General features: G+C 32.0%; 1 protein-coding gene across 3 annotated transcripts in view; it reads left to right on the forward strand.

Annotated features, from left to right (window-relative positions):
• The window catches only part of CSMD3 (CUB and Sushi multiple domains 3), a 1,111,380-nt gene that overhangs the window by 838,261 nt on the left and 249,541 nt on the right, over positions 1-23,578 (forward strand). For all 3 annotated transcript variants that reach the window (XM_069466068.1, XM_069466069.1, XM_069466070.1), the window contains one exon: positions 18,206-18,397. In XM_069466068.1, the coding sequence (XP_069322169.1) occupies positions 18,206-18,397 (192 nt within the window). The remainder of the gene's footprint in view (positions 1-18,205; positions 18,398-23,578) is intronic.

Raw genomic sequence — 23,578 nt, forward strand, 5'->3', positions numbered from 1 at the left:
TTATGTGATGAGTGTGATGTGCACTGTCTAGGGAATGGACACGCTTGAAGCTCAGACTCAGGGGAATGGGGGGCATGGGCAATATATATTTAAGTTTTTAATCCATTTTGAGTTGATTTTTGCATGTGGTGTAAGATAAGGGTCCAATTTCCTTCTTTTGCATGTGGATATCCAGTTTTCTAAACGCTGTTTGCTAAAGAGAATATCCTTTCCTCATTGTGTCTTTCTGGCATCCTTTTGGAAAATCAGTTGACTGTCTGCTTGGATTTATTTCTACTTTTTCTATTCTGTTCCATTGTTCTAAATGTCCTCTCTTTATGCCAGTACTATACAGTTGTGATTAGAGTATAGTTGTTATATATATTTGAAATCAGGAAGTCTGATGCCTCCAGCTTTTTGTTTCTTTTTGCTACATTGATTTGGCTATTCACGCTATTTGTGGTATCACGTAAATTGTAGAATTTTTTTTTCTGTTTCTGTAAAAAAAAATGCAATTGGTGTTCTGATAGGGATTACATAAAATCTGTAGATCATTTTGGATAGTACAGACGTTTTTACAATCTATGAATGGAGATTGTTTTTCTATTTTTTGGTATCTTCAATTTCTTTCATCACTGTTTTGTAGTTTTCAGTGTATGTCTTTTATCTCCTTAGCTAGGTTATTCCTAAGTATTTGATTCTTTTATGCTATCATAGTGGGATTGTTTTCCTAATATCCTTTTCATATAGTTCAATGTTAGCATATAGAAACACAACTGATTTTGAAAGCTGATTTTGTATCTTGTAATTTTACTGAATTTTCTAACAGGTTTTGGGTTTTTTTTTTTTTTTTTTTTCCTTGTTTTGGTAAAATCTCAAACAGGGACAGTTTTACTTCTTCCTTTCCAGTTTGAATGCATCTTCCTTCTTTTTCCTGACTTAGTTGCCCTAGTGAGAACTATGCTGAATAGGAATGGAAAGTGGGCATCTTTGCCTTATTCCTGATCTAGGAGGAAAAGGTCTGTTTTTTGCCAGAGTATGATGTTAGCTACGAGCTTTTGATATATGGACTTTATTATGTAAAAGTACTTTCCTTCTATTCCTAGTTTGTTGAGTTTTTTTTTTTTTTAATCATGAAAGGGTGTTGAATTTTGTCAAATGATTTTTCTGCATCTATTAAAATGATCATGTCATTTTAATCATTCTATTCATGTGGTATATCACAATAATTGATTTGTATGTTGAACTATTTTTGCATCCCAGAAATAAATCCCGCTTGGTCATTGTGTCTGATCATTTTAAGGTGCTGTTGGATTAGTTTTGCTAGTATTTTGTTAAAGATTTTTGCATACATATTCATCAGGAATATTGACCTGTAGTATTCTTTTCTAACAGTGTCTTTGTCTGGCATTAGTATCAGGGAATGCTGCCTTTATAAATGAGTTTGGAAATGTTCCTCTTTTTGTTTTTTTCAATTTTTTGGAAGAGTTTGAGAGGAATTGGCATTAAGTCTTCTTTAAATATTTTGTAGAATTCACCAGTAAAGTCATCTAGTCATGGGCTTATCTTAGTTGAGAGATTTTAAAGTACTGTTTCAATCTCCATACTAGTTATAAATATGTTCGGGCTTTCTATTTCTCATAATTTAGTCTTGGTAGGTTGTATATTTCTAGAAATTTATCCATTGTTTCTGGGTTATACAGTTTGTTACCAGACAATTGTCCAGTGTACTCTCCTATGTTCCTTTTTATTTCTGTGACATTATTATAATATTTTTCATTATTCCTTTCATTTTCTGATTTTATTTGAGTATTCTCTTTTTTTCTTAGACTGAGAGTTTCTTAATTTTGTTGATTTTTGTAAAACAGCTATTGTTTCATTTATTTTTTAAAATTATTTTTATATTTTCTATTTTGTTTATTTCTGCTCTAAGCCTGGTTATTTCCTTCCTTCTTACTGCTAACTTTGAGCTTATTTTATTCTTCTTTATCTAATTCCTTGAGGTGTAAAGTTAGATTATTTGATATCTTTCTTTTTCATGTAAGTATTTATTACTATGAACATTTCTCATAGTACTGCTTTTCCTACATCTCATAAATTTTTGGCAATTGTGTTTTCATTTTGTTTATCATTTTTTTTTGTGTTGGAAACATTCCAAATATTCTCTTCTAGCTATTTTGAAATACACAATAAATTCTTGTTAATTATAGTCACTCTACCCTGCTATTGAACATTAGAATTTACTCCTTCTATCTAACTGTATTTTTGTGCCTGTAATCCAAACCCTTTTTATCACTCTCTCCCTGCTACCATTCCCAGTCTCTGGTAACCACCGTTCTAGTCACTACCTTCATGAGATCAATTTTTGTAGCTCTCACATATGAGTGAAAATAGGCGATATTTGTCTTTCTGTGCCTGGCTTACTTTACTTAACATAACGTCCTCTAGTTCCATCCATCTTGATACAGACAACAGGATTTCATTCTCTTTGATGGCTGAATATTATTCCATTATATTTCTTTATTTCTTTATTCTTTATTTCTTTATCCTTTATTTCTTTATTCATTCATCCATTGATGGACAATTAGGTTGATTCCGTGTCATGGCTATTTTAAACAGTGCTGCAGTAAACATGGAGTGCAGATATCTCTTTGATATACTTATTTCCTTTCTTTGGGATATATAACCAGCAGTGGGAATGCTGGATCATATGATAATTCTATTTTTAGTGTTTCAAGGAAATTCCATATTGTATTCCACAGTTGCTGTACTAATTTACATTCACACCAACAGTGTATGAGCATTTCCCTCTTTCTGCATCCTCACCAGCATCTGTTATTTTCTGTCTTTCTGATAATAGTCATTTAAACTGGGATGAGATGATATCTCACTGTGGCTTAGATTTGCATTACCCTGATGATTAGTGATTTTGATCATTCTTTTCATATAACTGTTGGCCATTTGTATGTCTTCTTTTGAGAAATGTTTATTCAGATCTTTTGCCCAATTTTTAATTGTTTCCTTTGCTGTGTAGAAACTTTTCAGATTCATATAATCCCACTTATCTATTTTTGCTTATGTTGCCTGAATCTTGAGGTCTTACTCAAAAAAATCTTTGCCCAGAACAAAATCCTGAGTAATTTCCCCGGATTTTTTTTTTTTTTTTGCTAGTAGTTTCACAGTTTCAGGACTTATATTTTTAAGTCATTAATCTATTTTGATATGATATTTGTATATGGTGAGAAATAGGGGTCTAGTTTTATTCTTCTGCATATGGATATCCGGTTTTCCCAGTACCGTTTATTTAAAAAACTATCCTTTCCCAGTGCATGCACTTGGCACCTTTGTTGAAAATGAGTTGACTGTAAATGTGTAGATTCATTTCTGGATTCTCTATTCTGTTCCATTGTTCTTTGTGTTCTGTTTTTATGCCAGTTACCATGCTATTTTGGTAAGTATATCTTATTAGTGTATTTTAAAGTCAGATAGTGTGATACCTCCAGCTTTGTTCTTTTTATGCAAGATTGCTTTCACTATTTGCGGTCTTTTGTGGTTCCATATAAATTTTAGGATTATTTTTTCTATTTCTGTGCAGAATGCCATTGATATTTTAGAAGGGATTGCTTTGAATCTGTAGATCACTTTGGGTAGTATAAGCATTTAAAAATATTAATTTTCCAATCCATAAACAAAATATCTTTCAATTTTTTGGTGTCCACTTTGATTTTTTATCAGTATTTTATAATTTTCATTGTAGAGATATTTACTTCCTTAAGTTCATTCCTAGATCTTTTATGTGCTTTGCAGCTGTTATAAATGGGGTTGCTTTCTTATTTTTTTTCCCCCATGGTTCACTCTTGGTATATAAAAGTACTACTGATTTTGATGGTGACTTTGTACGCCATTACTGTACCAAATTTGTTTATAAGTTCTAATAGTTTTTCGGTGGAGTCTTAAGGATTTTCTAAATATAAGGTCATATCATCTACAAACAAGGATAATTTGACTTCTTTCTTTCCAATTTGTATGCCATTTATTTCTTTCTCTTGTCTAATTGGTCTGGTTAAGACTTTCAGTATACTAAATAAAAGTGGTGAAAGTGGGCATTCTTGTCTTGTTTCAGATATTAGAGGAAAAGCTTTCAATTTTTCCCCATTTTAGTATGATGTGAACTGTGGGTTTCTCATATATGGCCTTTATTGTTTTGAGATATGTTTTTCCTATTCCCAGTTTGTTGAGAGTTTTTATCATGAAGGGCTGTTGAATTTTATTAAATGTTTTTTTCAGTATCTATTGATATAATCATATGATTTTTGTCCTTGATTCTGTTAAGGTGATGTATTATGTATATTGATTTGCACATGTTGAACCACCCATGCATCCCTGGAATTAATCCCACTTGATCATGCTGAATGATCTTTTCAATATGTTACTGAATTTGGTTTGCTAGCATTTTTTTTTAATTTTTATTTTTAATTATTATGGGCACATAATAGTTGTATATATTTATAGGGTACATGTGATATTTTGATATGAGTATATAATGTGAATTAATCAAATCAGGGTAATTGGGGTATCCATCACCTCAGGCATTTATCATTTTTTTTGTGTTAGGAACATTCCAATTTCACTCTCTTAACTTACCTTAAAGTGTACCCTAACTTATTGTTGATTATAGTCATTTTGTTGTGCAGATTTGCTAGCATTTTGTTGAGGATCTTTGCATCTATGTTCATTAGGTATATTGGCCTATAGTTTTTGTTTTGTTTTATTTTGTTTTGTTTTGCTATGTCCTTTCCTGGTCTTGGTATCAGAGTAAAGCTGGCCTCATAAAATGAAGTTTGGAAATATTCCCTCCTATTCAATTTTTTGAAATAATTTGAGTAGAATTCTTCTTTAAATGTTTAGTAAAATTTAGCAGTGAACCCATCAGGCCCTGGGCTTTTCTCTGATGAGAAACTTTTTATTACTGCTTCTATCTCATTATTTATCATTGATCTGTTCAAGTTTTATGTTTCTTCATGGTTCAATTTTTGTAGGTTATATGTGTTCAGAAATTTATCCATTTCTTCTAGGTTTTGCAATTTGGACGTAGTTCATAATAGTCTCTAATAGTTAATGACATATTTCTAGGTTATCACTTATAGGATCTATGTTTTTGGCTATGATTTTATTTCAGTCTTCATGCTCTTATTTTAGTCTAGCTAAACATGTGTCAATTTATTTCATCTTTTCAATGAATCAACTTTTTATTTTGATGATCTTTGTATCTTTTCTTAGTATCAATTTCATTATTTTTCTGTTCTGATCTTTATTATTTCTTTTCTTCTATTAATTTTGGCTTTGGTTTTTTCTTGCTGTTCTAGTTCTTTGAAGTGCATCATTAGGTTTTTTATTAAAAATCTTTCTACTTTATTGATGTATGTGTTTATTGCTATAACTTTCCTCTTAGTTTTGGTATGTTGTATTTCCATTTTCATTTGTCTCAAGAAATTTTTAAATTTCCCTTTTAATTTCTTCATTGACTCATTGGTCTTTCAGGAGCATGTCATTTAATTTCCATGTACTTGTATAGTTTCCAAAGTTTCTCATGTTTTTGATTTCTACTTTTATTCCCTTGTGGCCAGAAAAAAATATTTGATATGATTTCAGATATTTTAAATTGTTTGAGACTTGTTTTGTGGCCTAACATATGGTCTATCTTGAATAATGTTCCATATGCTGATAGGAAGTATGTATATTCTTTAGCAGTTGGATGAAATGTTCTTTAAATGTATTTTTCAGTTCAGTTATTGTATTCTTCAGCTCCATGATTTCTGTTTGGAAGTTTATAATATTATTTATCTCTTTGTTGAAATTCTTGTTTTGCTCATACATCATTCTCTTGACCTCACTGAGCATCCTTATGACAGTTATTTTTAATTCTCTGTCAGGTAACCTTATAACTTCATTTCATTAAGGTTACTTTCTGAAGATTTATTTTACTTCTCAGTTTAGAATATTTTTGCCTGAGTTTTCATTTTCCTTGATTCTCTGTCCTGTTGTACACACATTATACCAAGCACATACCTTTTTCAAACTCTCCTTGTACAAGAGAAGACTCCCAACAACCAACCTGGCCAGAGATTTGGGGTTCTATGTCAATCTTTTCCCTCATCAAAAAGAAGCAGTCAATTGTGGTTCCTGTATAATTGCTTTGTGCTGAGCCAGCAGAAGAAAACTATGGCAATATCTCCATGCTCCCTTAGATCTGGCAGACCTGTTAGAGCTCTATGACTGGAAAGAGAGTTGCCAGTTCTTTGGGAAGTCTCAGAGAAGTTGGGGCATTGAATGCTTATATCAACTCTTTTCCTCCTCAGAGGGATATTGAGAGCTGGGATTTTTTTTGTCCATTCAGTTTATGCTAAGCAGCAAGCAGGACCTATGACATCAATCAGCCCAAGCGTTTATCCCTGTTTTCTCCCAGTCAGTTAGATTGTGCTGGTCCCATCAGAGCTCCAAGACTGACAAGACAGAAGGCAGACCTCTGTGGAGTCCTTTTAGAAAAGTTGAGTTGCTGGATGTGCAAACTAACCCCTTTCCTCCCCTGGGAGAAGCTGGGATCTGGGGTGGGGAGAGTTTCTTTCTGATTATATGGCACTGTGCCAGTGGTAAAGATTCTGGTGAAAAGGTGTTTTGAATCACCCTACCAGCTTGATCTATATGGTTTCATATTCACTCGGGATGCAGGAGCATTTTAGTTCGTTTCTGGATTTCTCATAACAACATGAATTATTGCTGAATTTGTATGTTTTGGGGGTGGAATGTCCAGGGCTTCCTACTTTGCCATCATGCTGATGTCACTTGTCATGTTCTTTTTTGTGGAATTATTTCCTAAATATAAGTGTTCCCTGGTATTCAGTTGATCACTGGCATTATGAAATCTTTGGTAGTGATAGGCTATTGTTTCCTAATAACTTGTTAACATGCTATGAAAGATGGGATGTTTTGATTTAGAATTTACTGTGTATGGTATTAAATAATGATCTGTTGGGATTTTTAAACCTAACACTATATGAATATTGTTATTTATTGTTACTTGATATTTTTGTTTTATGAACAAATTGCCTACAAATTTTAAGATGATAAGTCATTGGAATAGATGTTTGGATTAACTACCTGGTTTTTAGACCTTTAGTACTTATATTAAGGAATATGTACAAATTGCTCATAATGCCTATAGAACAATTATTTTAAAAAATAACATCTTCATTAAAAATAATAGAAAATTAGCAATGAACTTGCAACTTGCATATAGTACATGTTAGCATACATGGGACCAAAGTGTCATAATTGATGATGTGAAAACCAGAAGACACAAAAATGTTTAAAAAGCATGGCTTTTAACTTAGGTCAAATGAAAACTTTACTAAACTAATTTCATCACTTTACATTCTAAATTCTCTTCTGCCTGTATGAAAAGTGTTAACATGTCATCCCCTTTAGCAGATGAACTTCATAAATAGTTAAATGAATCTAATTTTTTATTAATAATATAAATTGCCTCAAATAGACAATTAGTAACATCAATTGCTTCAAATATTTAAATTCCAATACGTTTTATTTTTTATATCCATTTCGTGAAATCAAAGTGATGTCTATCAATTGAACTTACCAACAATTTAAAATTTATAAAAAATACTTTTAACAATACCAATAAAAATAAGAATATACTGAAAAAATATATACTTTAGGAAAAATAGTGAAAAGAAGCTTTAAATATGGCCAAGAAAACAATTAAAGAATGGGCATATATACCAAAACTGATTACTTTGACTAGGTTATTTTAATATTCACATTATTCATATAAAGATATTTCTTTGTATATAGATATGCCATTTTAATTTTTTAGGAATTATTTTAAGATAGTTTTTGTATAGATAACTATTTTGAGAAGTTTATCAATATAACATAAATTTTGTTTCTCAATACATATTTTAAATTACAGAATTTTAGTTATTTTTAGCTTCTTTATTCATGCTTAAGAATTTTTTGGTTTGAATAACAAAGTCACCAGATTTTTTTTTCTTCTTTTTTTTTAAATTTTTTCCAATAAAACTTTTGCACTCCTAACTCACCAGGTTTTAATATACAGAGTATCTCAAAAGCCTCCATACAAAGGAAAAATTTTGTAATGAATATTTTATAAATAAAGGTACATTTAGCTATAATTTCCCATTTTCCCTAAGTATGGCAACTTTTGAGACACCTCGATATATTATTATTTTAAAGCTGTGTACACATCTGCTGTTCTGCTTAGACTGTGTTCCTTTGAAGGGTAAAGAATGTTATCATATTGACATTTGTTATCCCCACAGCTTGGCAATGTACATAGTAAATGTTAAGTGAATTTGACTGAATGGGCAAATATAATGGTATAAAACTAAAAACACACTAATGTTATATATAGTCAGTCAGAAGTAATGTGAAACCATTTTATGTGATTTTTCACTTTTGCTCATTAATTCTGACCATTCCCAAATACTAGAATTATATTTCAAATTCAAATCTTATATAATTTTCTATTATCTCTGGACATAAAATCAGTTTTCCATGTAGATCCGTTTCACAGTCTTCAGCTTGCCTTTTGATTCCACAAAAGTCATATCATCGTCTCCCCACTTTTGTCTGCATATTGGATCATATGAATCAAGGGAGTTATTGTCTCTTGTTAAAATACATTTCCAACATCAGGATTAATACCTGCCTCAATAATTATTTGGTAAAATAAATAAATGCATATATATTTTTAAAAGAGGATTCTATATACTTGGTAGTATATTACAACACTGGCTTTGAGGCTTCTTTTCCATGCCATGCATTAAACAGCCTTGCTTCTCTCCTGAGTTGATGGGAATGTCTCCGTCATGCTGCCATCAACTTTAACCTGACTTTTGCCATATCATTAGATGTATCCTTAGTAACGTAATGAAATTCTAAAGACAGCCACATTTCTTTGAGAAGTTGGCAGAGTGTAGGCCTAATAATGATGTTGAACATTCTTTAAAAATTGATGGATCACGTAGAAAGCAAGGGCTCAATCAAGGGCAAAATTCTCCAGGGCGAAATCCACCTCTAAGTTACCATCTGCATTTCAAATATTTTCTGATTGATTTGACTCTGGATGGGAGTTTTCTTCCAGGTTAAATATTCTCATTACCCAACTTGATTTCCTTATAGATAGTGAAGTAGAGAATATAGTGTCATATTTTTAGTCAATACAAAAATATAAAACAATAAAACTGGTAGAGAAGAATATAAGATCTTGTGAATACCAAATTTGGACTATGACCTTGCTGAAGTCTCTTGACACATTACAAGAAATGTAAAACTATTCTTTTTTTTTTTTTTTTTTTTTATATTTTTTTTTTTTGAGACAGAGTCTCACTCTGTTGCCCAGGCTAGAGTGAGTGCCATGGCGTCAGCCTAGCTCACAGCAACCTCAAACTCCTGGGCTCAAGCGATCCTCCTGTCTCAGCCTCCCGAGTAGCTGGGACTACAGACATGCACCACCATGCCCGGCTAATTTTTTCTATATATATTTTTAGCTGTCCATATAATTTTTTTCTATTTTTAATAGAGATGGGGTCTCGCTCTTGCTCAGGCTGGTCTCGAACTCCTGAGCTCAAACGATCCGCCCACCTCGGCCTCCCAGAGAGCTAGGATTACAGGCGTGAGCCACCGCGCCCGGCCAAAACTATTCTTTAGACAAACTACACAGTGAATATTAAAATCTACTGTTCTTTATTCATTTCAGAATTGATATTTTCATAGAATAACACATATAATTGTTAGAATAGAACTTTAATATTTTATCTGATCCTAAATAAGTCAAGTAAAATGTTCCTATGCCAGCTTTACAAATGTGGCAGCTAAAATTCAGGGAACCAATATAACCTGATCAATATCCCTTTCTTAATACAGTACACTAAGTCTAAGAGTCTACATTTCCCATTTCTGATAGCATTACTTTTTCAACTGTATGAAACTCAAGGTTTTTCTTTTTTGAAAGATCTTGAGATAAACAAGTTTATACTAAAACAGTCAACTTTCTGAACAGAAAGAACATATGAGGCCGGGCGCGGTGGCTCACGCCTGTAATCCTAGCACTCTGGGAGGCCGAGGTGGGCGGATCGTTTGAGCTCAGAAGTTCGAGACCAGCCTGAGCAAGAGCGAGACCCCATCTCTACTAAAAATAGAAAGAAATTATATGGACAGCTAAAAATATATATAGAAAAAATTAGCCAGGCATGGTGGCGCATGCCTGTAGTCCCAGCTACTCGGGAGGCTGAGACAGGAGGATCACTTAAGCTTAGGAGTTTGAGGTTGCTGTGAGCTAGGCTGACGCCACGGCACTCACTCTAGCCTGGGCAACAGAGTGAGACTCTGTCTCAAAAAAAAAAAAAAAAAAAAAAAAAAAACATATGAGAACTGATGAGTGATTTTATTGCATACATTCTTTATTATATTAAGCAATACAATAAGAAAACTAGAATGTTGATTTGCCCAAGTCACCGCAATGATAATTCAGATTATCTCTGATTTTAAGTAATCATATTTTAACTGAATACTATCTATACACTAGTTAGGATTATGAAATCTGTATTAAGTGCATATTTCCAATGAAATTACACTTTCAATTAGATAGAGACAAACAAAATAAGTAGGAAGTATATTTATAGCACATACAAATTGTAACAATGGTGAGACTTTAGTCATATTGTGTAGTAGTTCTGTTTTGTCCTGAAAGCATCCTCAGGTTATCAAGAATAGATTAAAGCAAATTAAAATGTAGTATTAATGTTGGTAATTGCATACTTGGCATAAATGTCTCCAGATTTAAAAAAAAATACCATATTATAAATGAACATTCAACATACGCTGAAATGACTAATTGTAATTTTGTTCATTCATTCATTCAAACATTCATTTTATAGATACTTATTTGATTAACTATTTTTAATTACTGTGGAATGTTCTTTTCAAATTCTTACATTGATGGACAATTTATTTCATCCTAGGGTGTAGCAAAACTGGATTTGATAAGGTCACATGTTACTTAACAATGAATCCAAAAACTTTTTTCAGTGTATTAGATCACTGATGAAAATTAATGGTATTATAAACAAAAATTTCTAAGTAATATATACACTTTCCCAAAAAGAGCATAAATTCTTTTATAAAGAATGCAAAGAGATGTCCTTATATATAATTAGCACAAAACAACATATGTTAAAAAATTATTTCTCCTGTGTATAGTAAATAGCTATAAAATCATATTACTTTTGCATATCTATTTTTTTCACATTCTGGGTAATGAGAATTATAAAGAAAAAAAATGCCGTAGATGCCAGTTATTTGTTTTTAGTTGAATAAAAACAATTCCATTTTGAAAGTAAAACTTTTTCATAGCAAATTTATTTCTAATTTATTATAATAACCAGAGAGAAAAACTCATTTTGTTATACATAAAGTATCATACAAGGTAAAATCACTGGCATAAAACAGAGTAAAAATTAGAGGATTTTATATTTTTGCAAATACTCACTCTATTTCTTATGTCAATAATTTTGCCTTCTACTGTGGATTTATTTCTAACAAAATTATTTTCATCTGGTAATTACAATAAATTAGAAGTAAATTTACAATGACATCAATCACATAGGAAAAATTTACATAGGAGAAATTTTAATTTTTTTTCTAAATCTTTTCTTTCTAAATTTTTTTTCTAAATTTTTATTTTCTAAATCTGAAAATTAAAAGGTTTTATAATCTTGCAAAATATTTTTGACATGTTAAATTGTGGAACCTATTAAATATCTAAGTAGGGAAGTTTAATAGGAACTCAAATAGAATGTCTCCAAGTCAGGAGAGAAGTTGAGGCTGGGTATATAAATTTGGGAGGCATCAAGCTAAAAACAGTATTTAAAATCATGGGATTGGATGAAGTTACCCAGTGAGAAATTATGGAAAGAAGCGAGAAGAGCATTTAGGACTAATTCCTGAGGCACACTAAACCTCAGTCATCAAGTTAACAAGGTACGAAAGCGAACAGTACAAAAAAAGAACATCGAATAAGTCAGAAAGAAAACCAGAACAGGCTGATGAATTGGAGGCTAAGAAAAGAAAGTGCTTGAAGAAGGAAGGAATAGTCAGCTGTGACAAATGTTGCTGAAGAGTTTTTCAAAGATAGTATAAAAGTTACCATTGAATTTGGCAGCCAAGATTTAAAAAGAGAAGTTTAGGGAAATAGATGAAAGGCTGATGATAAAACTGGAGACAGTTGTATAGAGACCTCTCAGGAGAGAAGTTTAATAGGTTTCCTATTAAAGAAAGCAGGGAAATGGGAAAAGAAGCTAGAAGAAGATGGGGACATAAAGAGATTTTCTTTGTATATTTAAGATGGAACATACAAGCTACATTTGCATGCTATTGAGAATGATTCAGCCCACTACTGTACATGCTATTGAGAATGATCCAATGTGCTAGTGATTCAGAAGAGATGAGAAATGTTTAGGAATAAGTCCTTGAGAAGTAGAGAGGATTTAATTCCAGTAACACAAGAACTACTAATAGAGTTGGCTTTACTAAGAATACCTTCTCCATTGCAGCAGATGAGGAAGCAGAGAATATGGGTACAAACATCAGTGTGTTAATAGATTTGTTAGTGTTAAAAAGAGGATGTTCCTATCTTACTGCTTCTACTCTTTCAGAGAATTAAAAGAGAGGAAATCAAACAAAAGAGGGATTGAGAAGAAGAGAGAGAGAATGAAAAAGCAGTTGGAGTGGGAGTGTTTTTAGTATTGTAATTACTTTAAATACATCATTTGACACATATATGGCATATATATGTCTAAGCATATAGATGGATAAATTTTATTTCTATTATTTTTAATAATAACTACAAAAATAACATTGAGTCTTTCTTTTTTGCTTCCCTTTATAGTAAAAAAATAGATAGCAAGAAATTTTTTGTATGTAATAAAGAGATACAAATGGTTCAATATTTCTTGCCTTTCCATTTCAAACTAGGGGTATATATATATATACACACACACACACACACATATATAAAAATTTCTTTTTTTGGTCAATTCTTTCATCAATAAACAGCAAAGCAGCAAAGTCCCACTAGTAGGCTATGGTTTTGTGTTATTTCTGTTAATGGGACAGGCTTGCGTTGAGACAACACACCGTAGTGGTTAAGAGCCCCGCTGTTTGAGTTCAAATCCCAGCTCTGCTTAGAACATCACTTAACATCTCTGATGCTCATATTATTCATTTAAAAATGGGGATGAAAATATTACTTTGTAAGCATTCTGTGTTTTAGCTTAAGAGTATAAGTTTAGCCTTTAGTCAAGTGCTTTGCACACTATATCCTGTCAATAGAGAAAGTAATCATTATTTTACTGGTCTCTATTTTAAATTAATTGCTTTCATGTTGAACAACTGTTTCTCTTTTTTAGATACATAATAGACCTTATTCAATTTGACACATTATATACTAATGCATTTTAAGCCTCAATTTTCTTATTGGAAAAATATAGGTAATAATAGTACCCAGACTTCCTGTGACTCAAATGAGATTGACTTCATAGCACGGTTTTTTAAATGTTGAAAGTGCTCAGTGAGTATTACATATTAGCAATATTAACCATTCATATACATTTTCATTTATATACTCTTTTTTTTTTTTTTTTTTGTTGTTGATACAGAGTCTCACTTTGTTGCCCAGGCTAGAGTGAGTGCCGTGGCGTCAGCTTAGCTCACAGCAACCTCAGACTCCTGGGCTTAAGCGATCCTACTGCCTCAGCCTCCCGAGTAGCTGGGACTACAGGCATGTGCCACCATGCCCGGCTAATTTTTTCTATATAGATTTTTTTTAGTTGTCCATATAATGTCTTTCTATTTTTAGTAGAGACGGGGTCTCGCTCAGGCTGGTTTCGAACTCCTGACCTTGAGCGATCCACCCGCCTCGGCCTCCCAGAGTGCTAGGATTACAGGCGTGAGCCACCACGCCCGGCCCATTTATATACTCTTTCTCTATGACTACTGTCATTTCTACTGGATAATCAGCTGATGTAAAAAGCACAATTACACAGTTGTGTAACAGATTAGCTGCTTTATAATTCCCATTCTAGACTAAACAAAATTTAAATGGCCAGTCCTTTTGAAGTGAAGAAATCAAGGAAGGGAATTCATCTTTTATTGTCAATTTTATAGGATTTTGTTAATCGAATCCAAATTATATTTGGATGTTATAGCATATAAGCCTATTAATCACTTTTCAAAATGTTCCTTTTATGAAATCATTATAGGTTATACAACAAATTTGTTAAGACTCTTTATCTTTCTTGGAATTTTTCTTACTTTACATGTTTATGTTAGAGAAAAGAAAGCATAAATGGCAGACTTAAAACCTAATAGAACAAAAATACAGATTTTCATTTTATCACTTGAAACAATTTGAACTAAAGAAATTTAGAAAATGAATAGAAATTATCCATGTTAATGCAGTCATGGTCAGTATACTCTTTTCTGTTATATACATTTTTTATTTTTATATGTTTATAATAGTTAATAAATTAAAATACTTAATTACCCAGAAAGCCCTTATTCTATTAAAACATCCTCTATATTATTCCAGAATATGAGACGATATAAAGGATCAAATTTCCACTTAAAATTTTATATAACAACAAAAAGAAAATGTAAATAGTGATTATGTATTATGACTGCTTTCATTTCATTATATTTTTCTAATATTGTTAGACATACATTTTTATTTTTGAGAATGTTCACCTTAAGCTTAAAGCTTCTTGTGAATAGAATCCAGCAAATAGAAAGCCTCAAAAAAACTGTTTTTTCTCTAATCTTTTATGTTATTGCCGTTATTCAATTTGAAAGCTATAGCACTTTTCACATTTATATCACTTCTTTCTAATAAAAACATCCTAAATGTAAATTGTGTAAGTAAATCATCATTCTCCATTTATATATTATAAAACCAACCTATAGGTCAGTTTTACTTTGGGTGGAAATCATTCCAGAGCAAATAAAAAAAACTTAATGGCTGAGTTTATCATAGTAAATATTTCACAAAAGATCTCTGTCTGTAGTGGAAGACTATAATTGCCCAGACCCTGTGGTGGGTGATGCTGTGCTTAGCACTCTGCTAAGAAACACTGAGAGCTTAATTTAATGGAAATTAAAACCAAGTCCCTACCCCACTTCCCTTCATATTCTCCTATATGGGCTCTATTGATATTCTATTAACAAAACCCAATTGTCTCAAAAATAACTCTCATGAAGGTACAATGAATATTTTTAAAGGTGGATTTGGATTTATGTCAGTCTTAGTTTTTCATTTATGGATATAATCTCTACCTTTTAATTATTTCCTAATGGAATTTATTATTTTATTTTATTTAACTAAGAAGGGGAAAAATTGAGTCTCTTGGACAGTTAGTTAAAGGTAGAAGAGGACAGTTTAGTGTAATATTTAAGGGTTTAGTTTCTGAAATCACACAGAATGGAGTTCAAACCTTGGTTCTATCTACACTCAGTAGTTGTGAAAGTTAGGACAGTTTACTTCTCTAAACTTTAGTTTCTTTACCTCTAAAATAAGGATAATAATGGCATTTGACTCTTAAGGTTGTTATTCGAATTAAGGGAATTATACATGTAAAGTCCCTGACCGCTGCTCAGGAATGTCACTTTATCAGTAAAAGGAAGCAAAATCTGTAAGACTGTTGATTACTATCAGAGCATGCTACTAGATGGGAGTTAGAACTAAGTAGTTTTGCTTCATTTAAGTGATTGGTAAAATGACATTTGAAGTCTATTTTTACACCCTCCCCCCCCCAAAAAAAAGAAATCCCTGAAAATTAATACTTTAAAAAATTTCTCCTTTAAGAAAGCAACTTTAAAAATGAATTCTTTCAAAAATGTAAATACAAATATACACACATACAAACACAAACACACGTGTGATCACCTTTGTTGTTTCTGCTTTGATACAGTTTCAGGCTTAACACCGGTATTTTCTTTTTCAGTTTCTTAATTTTTTTTCCCTCTTGATTTCCATACAACTTTCAGAGTCAGAACATTACAATACTGTATATAGATTCTCTGGTTGTTGGGAGCAGGGGTGTGTGTGTGTGTGTGTGTGTATTAGATAGATGAGCTGCCAGAGGTTCGCTGGATGTATTTACAGAATAATCGACATATGAATGAGTAAATCTATATATCTACCTATATACCTACCTGCTTAGTTACCTACATACCTACGTACCCACCTACTTATCTACTAGGGATACATACGATCGAATCTGTTTATCCAGACTACCACTATCCAAAAAATTTGAAGTCTATTCAATTCTATTTGTGTCTGTTCGTTTTTCTGTATTCCCAGCACCTAGCACAATCCCTAGCATGTACTATTAATGAGTTGGTAAGTAAATAAATGAATAAATATTAGTTATGTGTCTGTAATTCAGCAATTCAGTCATTACTATAATATGCAAAATATTAAAAAATAATTTGTACAAATGCTAAACTCTACCTTTTTGTGTATAATTTAATAGTAGCTAAATGGAAATTTTAATAGCTTCTTTGTCTTGATACTTGATTGACATATACATTAGGGTAAATCTGTATCCTGGTAATTCAAAATAATATTTTGTTCCATTAACCTAAATAATCAGAATTAACTCTATTAGTAAATGTGCCACATACTGTGCATAAAAAAGAATGGTTGTTTTCCTATGGTCTCATGCTATTCTCCTCTCTTCTAATGATGGTTAACTTTTAATTATTAGATAATTCTCTATTCATATGCAGTTTTAGGAAATAATACAAAAATGTCCTGTATATTCTTCTCCCAGTTTCCCTCAATGATAATATCTTGCATAGCTATAGTAGGATATTGCAATCAGAAAATTTACATTGATGCAATCTATCAGTTTTATTCATTATTTCACCAGTTTTATATACACATACGTGTATGTCCACTTATTTAGTCTTATATAGATTTCTATGGCCACCACTACAAGATACAGAATGGTTCCATCACAAAAATCCCTCTTACTACTCATTTATACCCACAGTCACCTCTCTCCATCTTCTCATGCATTCAATCCCTGGCAACCACTAACCTGTTTCCCGATTTTACAATTTTATCACTTCAAGAGTTTTATATAAAAGAATCAAACTATATATAATCTTTTGATACTGTATTTTTTTTTCACTTGGCTCAATTCCTTCGATAACCATTCAATTTATATGTACAAATCATTCCTTTTTATTGCTGATTAATATCTCATGGTAACTATTCATCTGTTGAGTTGTTCCTAGTTCTTAGCTATCAGGAATAAAGCTGCTATGAACATTTGTGTACAAGTTTTTATGTGAACATAAGTTTTCTGTTCCCTGGGATAAATGCCCAAGAGTACAATTACTGGGTTGCATGGTAAATGCACATTTAGTTTTGCAAGAAACTGTCAAAGTCCTTTCCAGAGTGGCTATACCATTTTACATTCCCAACAGCTATGTATGAGTGATCCAGTTTTCTCAATAATCTTGCCAGCATCTGATGTTATCATATATATTTTTTTTTAATTTTAGCTAATCTGATATGTATGTAGTAATAGGTCATCATGGTTTTAATTTGCATTTCCCTAATAGTTAATGACATTGAACATATTTTCATGTGCCATCTGAAATCCTTTTCGCTGAAATGTGTTTTGCCCATTTTGTAATTGGATTGATTGTAGATTTTCGTCTTCCTTTTTTTGAAGTTGAGTTTTAAGAGTTCTTTATATACTTTAGAGGCAAGTCATTTGTAGGATTCATCCCACACCAATATTTTCTTCCAGTATACAGTTTTCTTTTCATCCTCTTCACAGTGTCTTTCACAAAGCATCTTGTAATTTTGAGTAAATCTAATATTTAGTGACTAAAATGCTATGCCACTTCTTGAAATAACTTAGCATACAAATTATTTAACAAATAACAAATAAAAAGTATTTATTGTAAAACATTTAAAAATTGACTCAAGCATTTTTAAGTTAATTTTCTAAATTACATAGATTTGTCGAAGTTTCTGAACTTTACACTTTAGAGTTTGGAACTTTTAAATTCATTTTAGTAGTATCAAAACTAAACTTTTGTTTCTGTGTTTTGATAGGTTCTGTTGCCACTGCGTGTCGTGACCCAGGGGTTCCCATGAATGGGACTCGAAATGGGGATGGAAGAGAACCTGGGGACACTGTTGTTTTTCAGTGTGACCCAGGATATGAACTTCAAGGAGAGGAAAGAATAACCTGCATTCAGGTAGAAAATCGATACTTCTGGCAGCCCAGCCCACCAGTCTGTATAGGTATGAATTAAAAAACAATTAAAATTTTATATAAATATAAAACAATGGTTAACAATGGGTAATGATGTTATTAATTAGGAACCATATTCTAGAATATACTCCATACAAGAGTCTAAGACTTCAGAAGACCATAAACCTCCCCCAAATGTACAAAAATTGAAATGATCATTGTTTTTCCCATGGAGTAAGGGTTCATAATTTATTAAATTCTCAATGGCTCTAAAGTCCTAAAAAAGTTACACATCAAAGCTCTTGAAAATCCTATCTTCCATTATTTACTATATAATTGTAGTTATCCATTGGCTTTAAAATTTAAAGAGTAGATTCAGACTCTTTTTTTAAAATAGGCCACATTGATCTTCCCTTTAAAATGATTACTTCCTCTAAAAAAGAAAATGTTATGAGAACCTATGTTAGAGCTTCAAAGTTTTGACTTTTCATTCAATTTATATTATCTGAAAGATTATCAGTTTTTATTTTGATGATCTAAGAAGTTGTAGCAGCTTGGTTCATATTTTCAGTTGCCTTCCTTTTGTCTCTGTGCTGTATTCTTGAATCTCCAAGTCAGACTCTAGAAAATTAAAATACAAATTATTTCTGTAGTGGGTCCAAGAAAGAGTTAGAGGAATGTACCATTTTTGGAATAAAAATGGTTAGAAAATCTTCTATGTAATTAAACTAGTTTAATCTTAAACTCTTTTGTTCAGCTGTTTTAGTAGCAGTGTTATCTTGAATTTACATTAAGTTTTGACCAAACTACATTTTCTCTACTCAGAATTGTATTTATTTACATATACTCTTCCTTACTATACTGTAAGCAACTTCAGAGTCCATATCTTGTTCACCAGTGTGTTTCTTATAGAATTTGGCACATGCAAATTTAGCATGTTTTAGAGAGAAAACTTTTTGTTAATTTATATCCAACTCATATAAAAACATTTTCAATATAATTTCACAGTGACTTATTTTTGAAAGTCATATGGAAATAGGAAAAGAGTGTTCAGTACTTCAGTCAAAAGCAAACAAACTCAAGCACTCAATTATTCAGATTTATTTTGCCCCATCATGTAACTTTTCATGCAAAGTTGCAAAATCAAATTCGTTAGTCATTCAATGTGTTCCAGGCACTGTTCTAAACAGTGGGAATTCAGCAATAAAACAAGATAGAAAAGTTCCCTATTCTTATAAATCTACTTTCCAGTGAAATAAAATAAAAAAAAATACCTGAATTTTTGCATCATATTTTCTCTATTTTATATGTTGAACTTTTAAAAACAGCAAATGCACAAAACAAACATATATAAAGCTCCAAACTTGCCAGGCAGTTCTAGATCTCTTCTGTAGAAAATGAGGTAGATGACAGGAACTAACCTCATTAAAGAGACTAGTTTAAAAAGCACAAAATAAGGTCATAGCTTGAGGCAGTTCAGATTTTGCCATATTTCCCTTCAGATTTTACTTCCTGTTTATACCTATGTTGTTCATGCACCATTGCAGGACTCTAAATCAACAAACATAAATTAATTTACATTTACCATAATGGCACTCATAAAAGCAGGAAAAAAAATTATTAAGCACCTTTTGCAAAGAAAAATATTGAAACAATGTTTCATATGTGTTTCAAAATTTTTACATTTTACTACTCAGTTAACCTGAAAAATTCCAATTAAACTAAAACTTCATATTCTAATTAATTGGAATTTGACTGGATATCTCATAAAGAGAATCTTTATGCAAAGAGGCAATGATAAAACACCACAGACTTATGTAGAACTTTTTGCTGTGATTCTTAGACCTGGTTAAAGGGTGTCGCTTATTAGAATTACCAGAAGGGCTATATTATGTCAAATGTTTTTGTAGAATCCTAAAATATCAAACAGCTTATACTGAGATTCTAGAAAACACTAAAATCCAAAATTCAAAAGATTTAAGAGTTCTGAGTTAGGCTGTTATAAAATTCCATTTATAGACAAGAATATGCTTTAGCTAGCAAGTCCTATTCCAGAAAAAAAAAAAAAAAAAAAAGCTGAGCACTAAATCTTAAATTGAGCAAGTTGTGGAGTTTTTGTATGGATTATGGTACTGTGTATTATTTTTTGGTAGGAAAAGGTAGCTTGAGGAGAAGATATGCATTAGAGCTTCTCTGAGGAAGAAAATAACCTTAAAAAAAAAGTCTGAAAAATTGCTAAGACTGCAGAAAGCTTGACCTCTGAAATTGATAAGAAAGAACTCAATGATTGGAAATAGTATGCCAAAGATTAAACCCTGAACTTTTTAGAAATTCCATAAGTCTATGTCTCAGACCCCAGAGCATAAGGCATTTTGCTTGCATGTAGAAGTAGTCAGCCTTATAGCAAATACCAAACAGAAGAACATCATCTTTAAGAGAGTTAATAGAATTCATTCCAACAAAATTGACAGTGTGAAGATTACTTTGACATTGCCAGAGGGAAAATAGCAGCACTCACCATGAAGGTAAATAAGAAAGACATTAATGTGGGTGGGCTTCTGAGAAAGACAGTTGGCACAAATAAAATTAAATTGGGGAAAAAAATTAACAAGATTGTAAAATAGTTATAAATAGTTGATGTCCATGTAACTGCCTCACGAGAAGCTGCACTCAGGACAAATCATTAATGTCAGAATTACACAGAAACTAACTGAATATTTAATTCATAAATCTCTGACTTTTATTTTGAATGCTTTATGATTAGATGCATAAAAATAAAAATGTATTTCTAAATGCTATTTATGGTTGAGTATATTTAAAAGACAATTTTCTTTACTCACTGAGTGTTTAGGATTTACAAATGTCAGATAACATCTCTGTCTCACTGCCTTTCATAGATTTCCAAAATCAACCACAGCATTGAATGCATTGGGAAAACATTGATGAATGATTTAAATAATAGAATAAAAAGAATTGTAGAGGATCTTATATTCAAACAATAGTATAATCATGGACAATGTCCAGTAAAATACTTAAAAATATATGCAATGAATTTTCCTATATCTTTTGTGATAAAGGACATATATATATATAATGTACATATGTATGCATATATTTGTATAAAATTTATAACAATAAAAAAGTCTAGTATTCCCAGTAGAAAATAAGGAAAATTAAACAAAATTGTTCCTTATTTCCCCCAAATTTTACATAACCCAACCACTTCAGCACCTGACCAAAAAAATCACAAAGAATGTTTATCTGTCATTCCAGGCTTTTAAGAATCATATATACATACATACAGGCATACCTCATTTTATTGCATTTTGCTTTACTGCACTTAACAGATATGACATTTTTTAACAATTGAAGGTTTGTGACAACCCTGCATCAAGCAATTCTGTTGGCGCCATTATTCCAACAGCATGTTCTCACTTCATGTCTCTGTGTCACATTTTGGTAATTCTAATAATATTTCAAATTTTTTCATTATTGTTGTATCTGTTTTAATGATCTGTGATCAGTTATTTTTTACTGTTACTATTGTCATTGTTTTGGGGCACCATGAAATGTACCCATATGTGATGGCAAACATAATAAATATTGTGTGTATTCTGACTGCCCCACTGACTGGCTGTTCTCCCATGTCTCTCCCTCTTCTCTGGCCTCCCTGTTCCCTGAGACACAACAATATTGAAATTAGGCCAATGGCCTCTGAGTGTTCAAGTGAAAGGAAGAGTCACACATCTGTCACTTTAAATCAAAAGCTAGAAATGATTAAATTTAGTGAGGAAGGCATGTTGAAGGCTGAGAAAGGCTGAAAGCTGGGGCTTTTGCATCAATTAGTCAAGTTGTGAATGCAAAGGAAAAATTCTTGAAGGAAATTAAAAGTGCTATTCCAGTGAACACACAAATGGTAAGAAAGCAAAAAAACTTGTTGATGATATGGAGAAAGTTCGAATGCTCCAGACAAGATCAAACCAGCCACAACATTGTCTTAAGCCAAAGCCTAATCTAGAGGAAGGCCATTACTTTCTTCAATTCTATGAAGACTGAGAGCAGTGAGGAAGCTGCCAAAAAAAAAAAAAAAATCAAATCTTTGAAACTAGCAGAGGTTGGTTCATGAGGTTTAAGGAAAGAAGCCATCTCCATAACATAAGAGTTCAAGGTGAACTAGCAAGTGCTGATGGAGAAATTGTAGCAATTTATCCAGAATATCTAGATAAGATATGTGATGAAGGTGGCTACACTGAACAACAGGGTTTCAATGTCATCAAAACAGACTTCTACTGGAAGATGCCTTCTAGGACTTTCATAGCTAGAGAGGAGAGTCAATGCCTGGTTTCAAAGCCTTAAAGGACAATCTGACTCACTTGCTAGGGGCTAATATAGCTGGTGACATTAACTTGAAACCAATGTTCATTTACCATTCTGAAAATCTTAAGGCCCTTAAGAATTATGCTAAATCTACTCTGCCAGTGTTCTACAAATGGAAAAACAAAGCCTGGATGACAGCAATGGTTTACTGACTATTTTAAGCTCACTATTGAGATTCCAGTGAGCTCAGAAAAAAGAGATTCCTTTCAAAATATTACTGCTCATTGACAATGTACCTGTTTACCCAAGAGCTCTGAAACAGATGTATTAGGAGATGAATGTTGTTTTTATGTCTATTAACACAACATCAATTCTGTAGCTCATGAATCAAAAAATAATTTCAACTTTCAAGTCTTATTAAGAAATACATTTGATAAGGCTATCACTGCCATAGGTAGTGATTCTTCTGATTGATAGATCTGGGCAAAGTAAATTGAAGACCTATGGAAAGGATTCACCATTCTAGATACCATCAGGAACATTCATGGAAGGAGATCAAAATACCCACATTAACAGGAGTTTGGAAGAAGTTAATTCCAACCCTCATGGATGACTTAGAGGGGCTCAGGACTTGAGTGAAGAAAGTCACAGCAGATGTGGTAGAAATATCAAGAGAACTAGAAGTGGAGCCTGAAAGTATGACTGAATTGGTCCAATCTCATGATAAAACTTGAATGGATGAGGAGTTGCTTCTTATGGATAAGCAAAGAAAGTCATTTTCTGAGATGGAATCCACTCCTCAGAAAGATTCTGTGAACATTGTTGAAATAGCAGCAAAGGATTTAGAATATTACATAAACATAGTTGATTAAGCAGAGGAATGTTTAAGAAGATATATTCCAATTTTGAACAGT

The sequence above is a fragment of the Eulemur rufifrons genome, chromosome 3, assembly GCF_041146395.1.
Source record: "Eulemur rufifrons isolate Redbay chromosome 3, OSU_ERuf_1, whole genome shotgun sequence".
NCBI classification, from domain to species: Eukaryota; Metazoa; Chordata; class Mammalia; order Primates; family Lemuridae; genus Eulemur; species Eulemur rufifrons.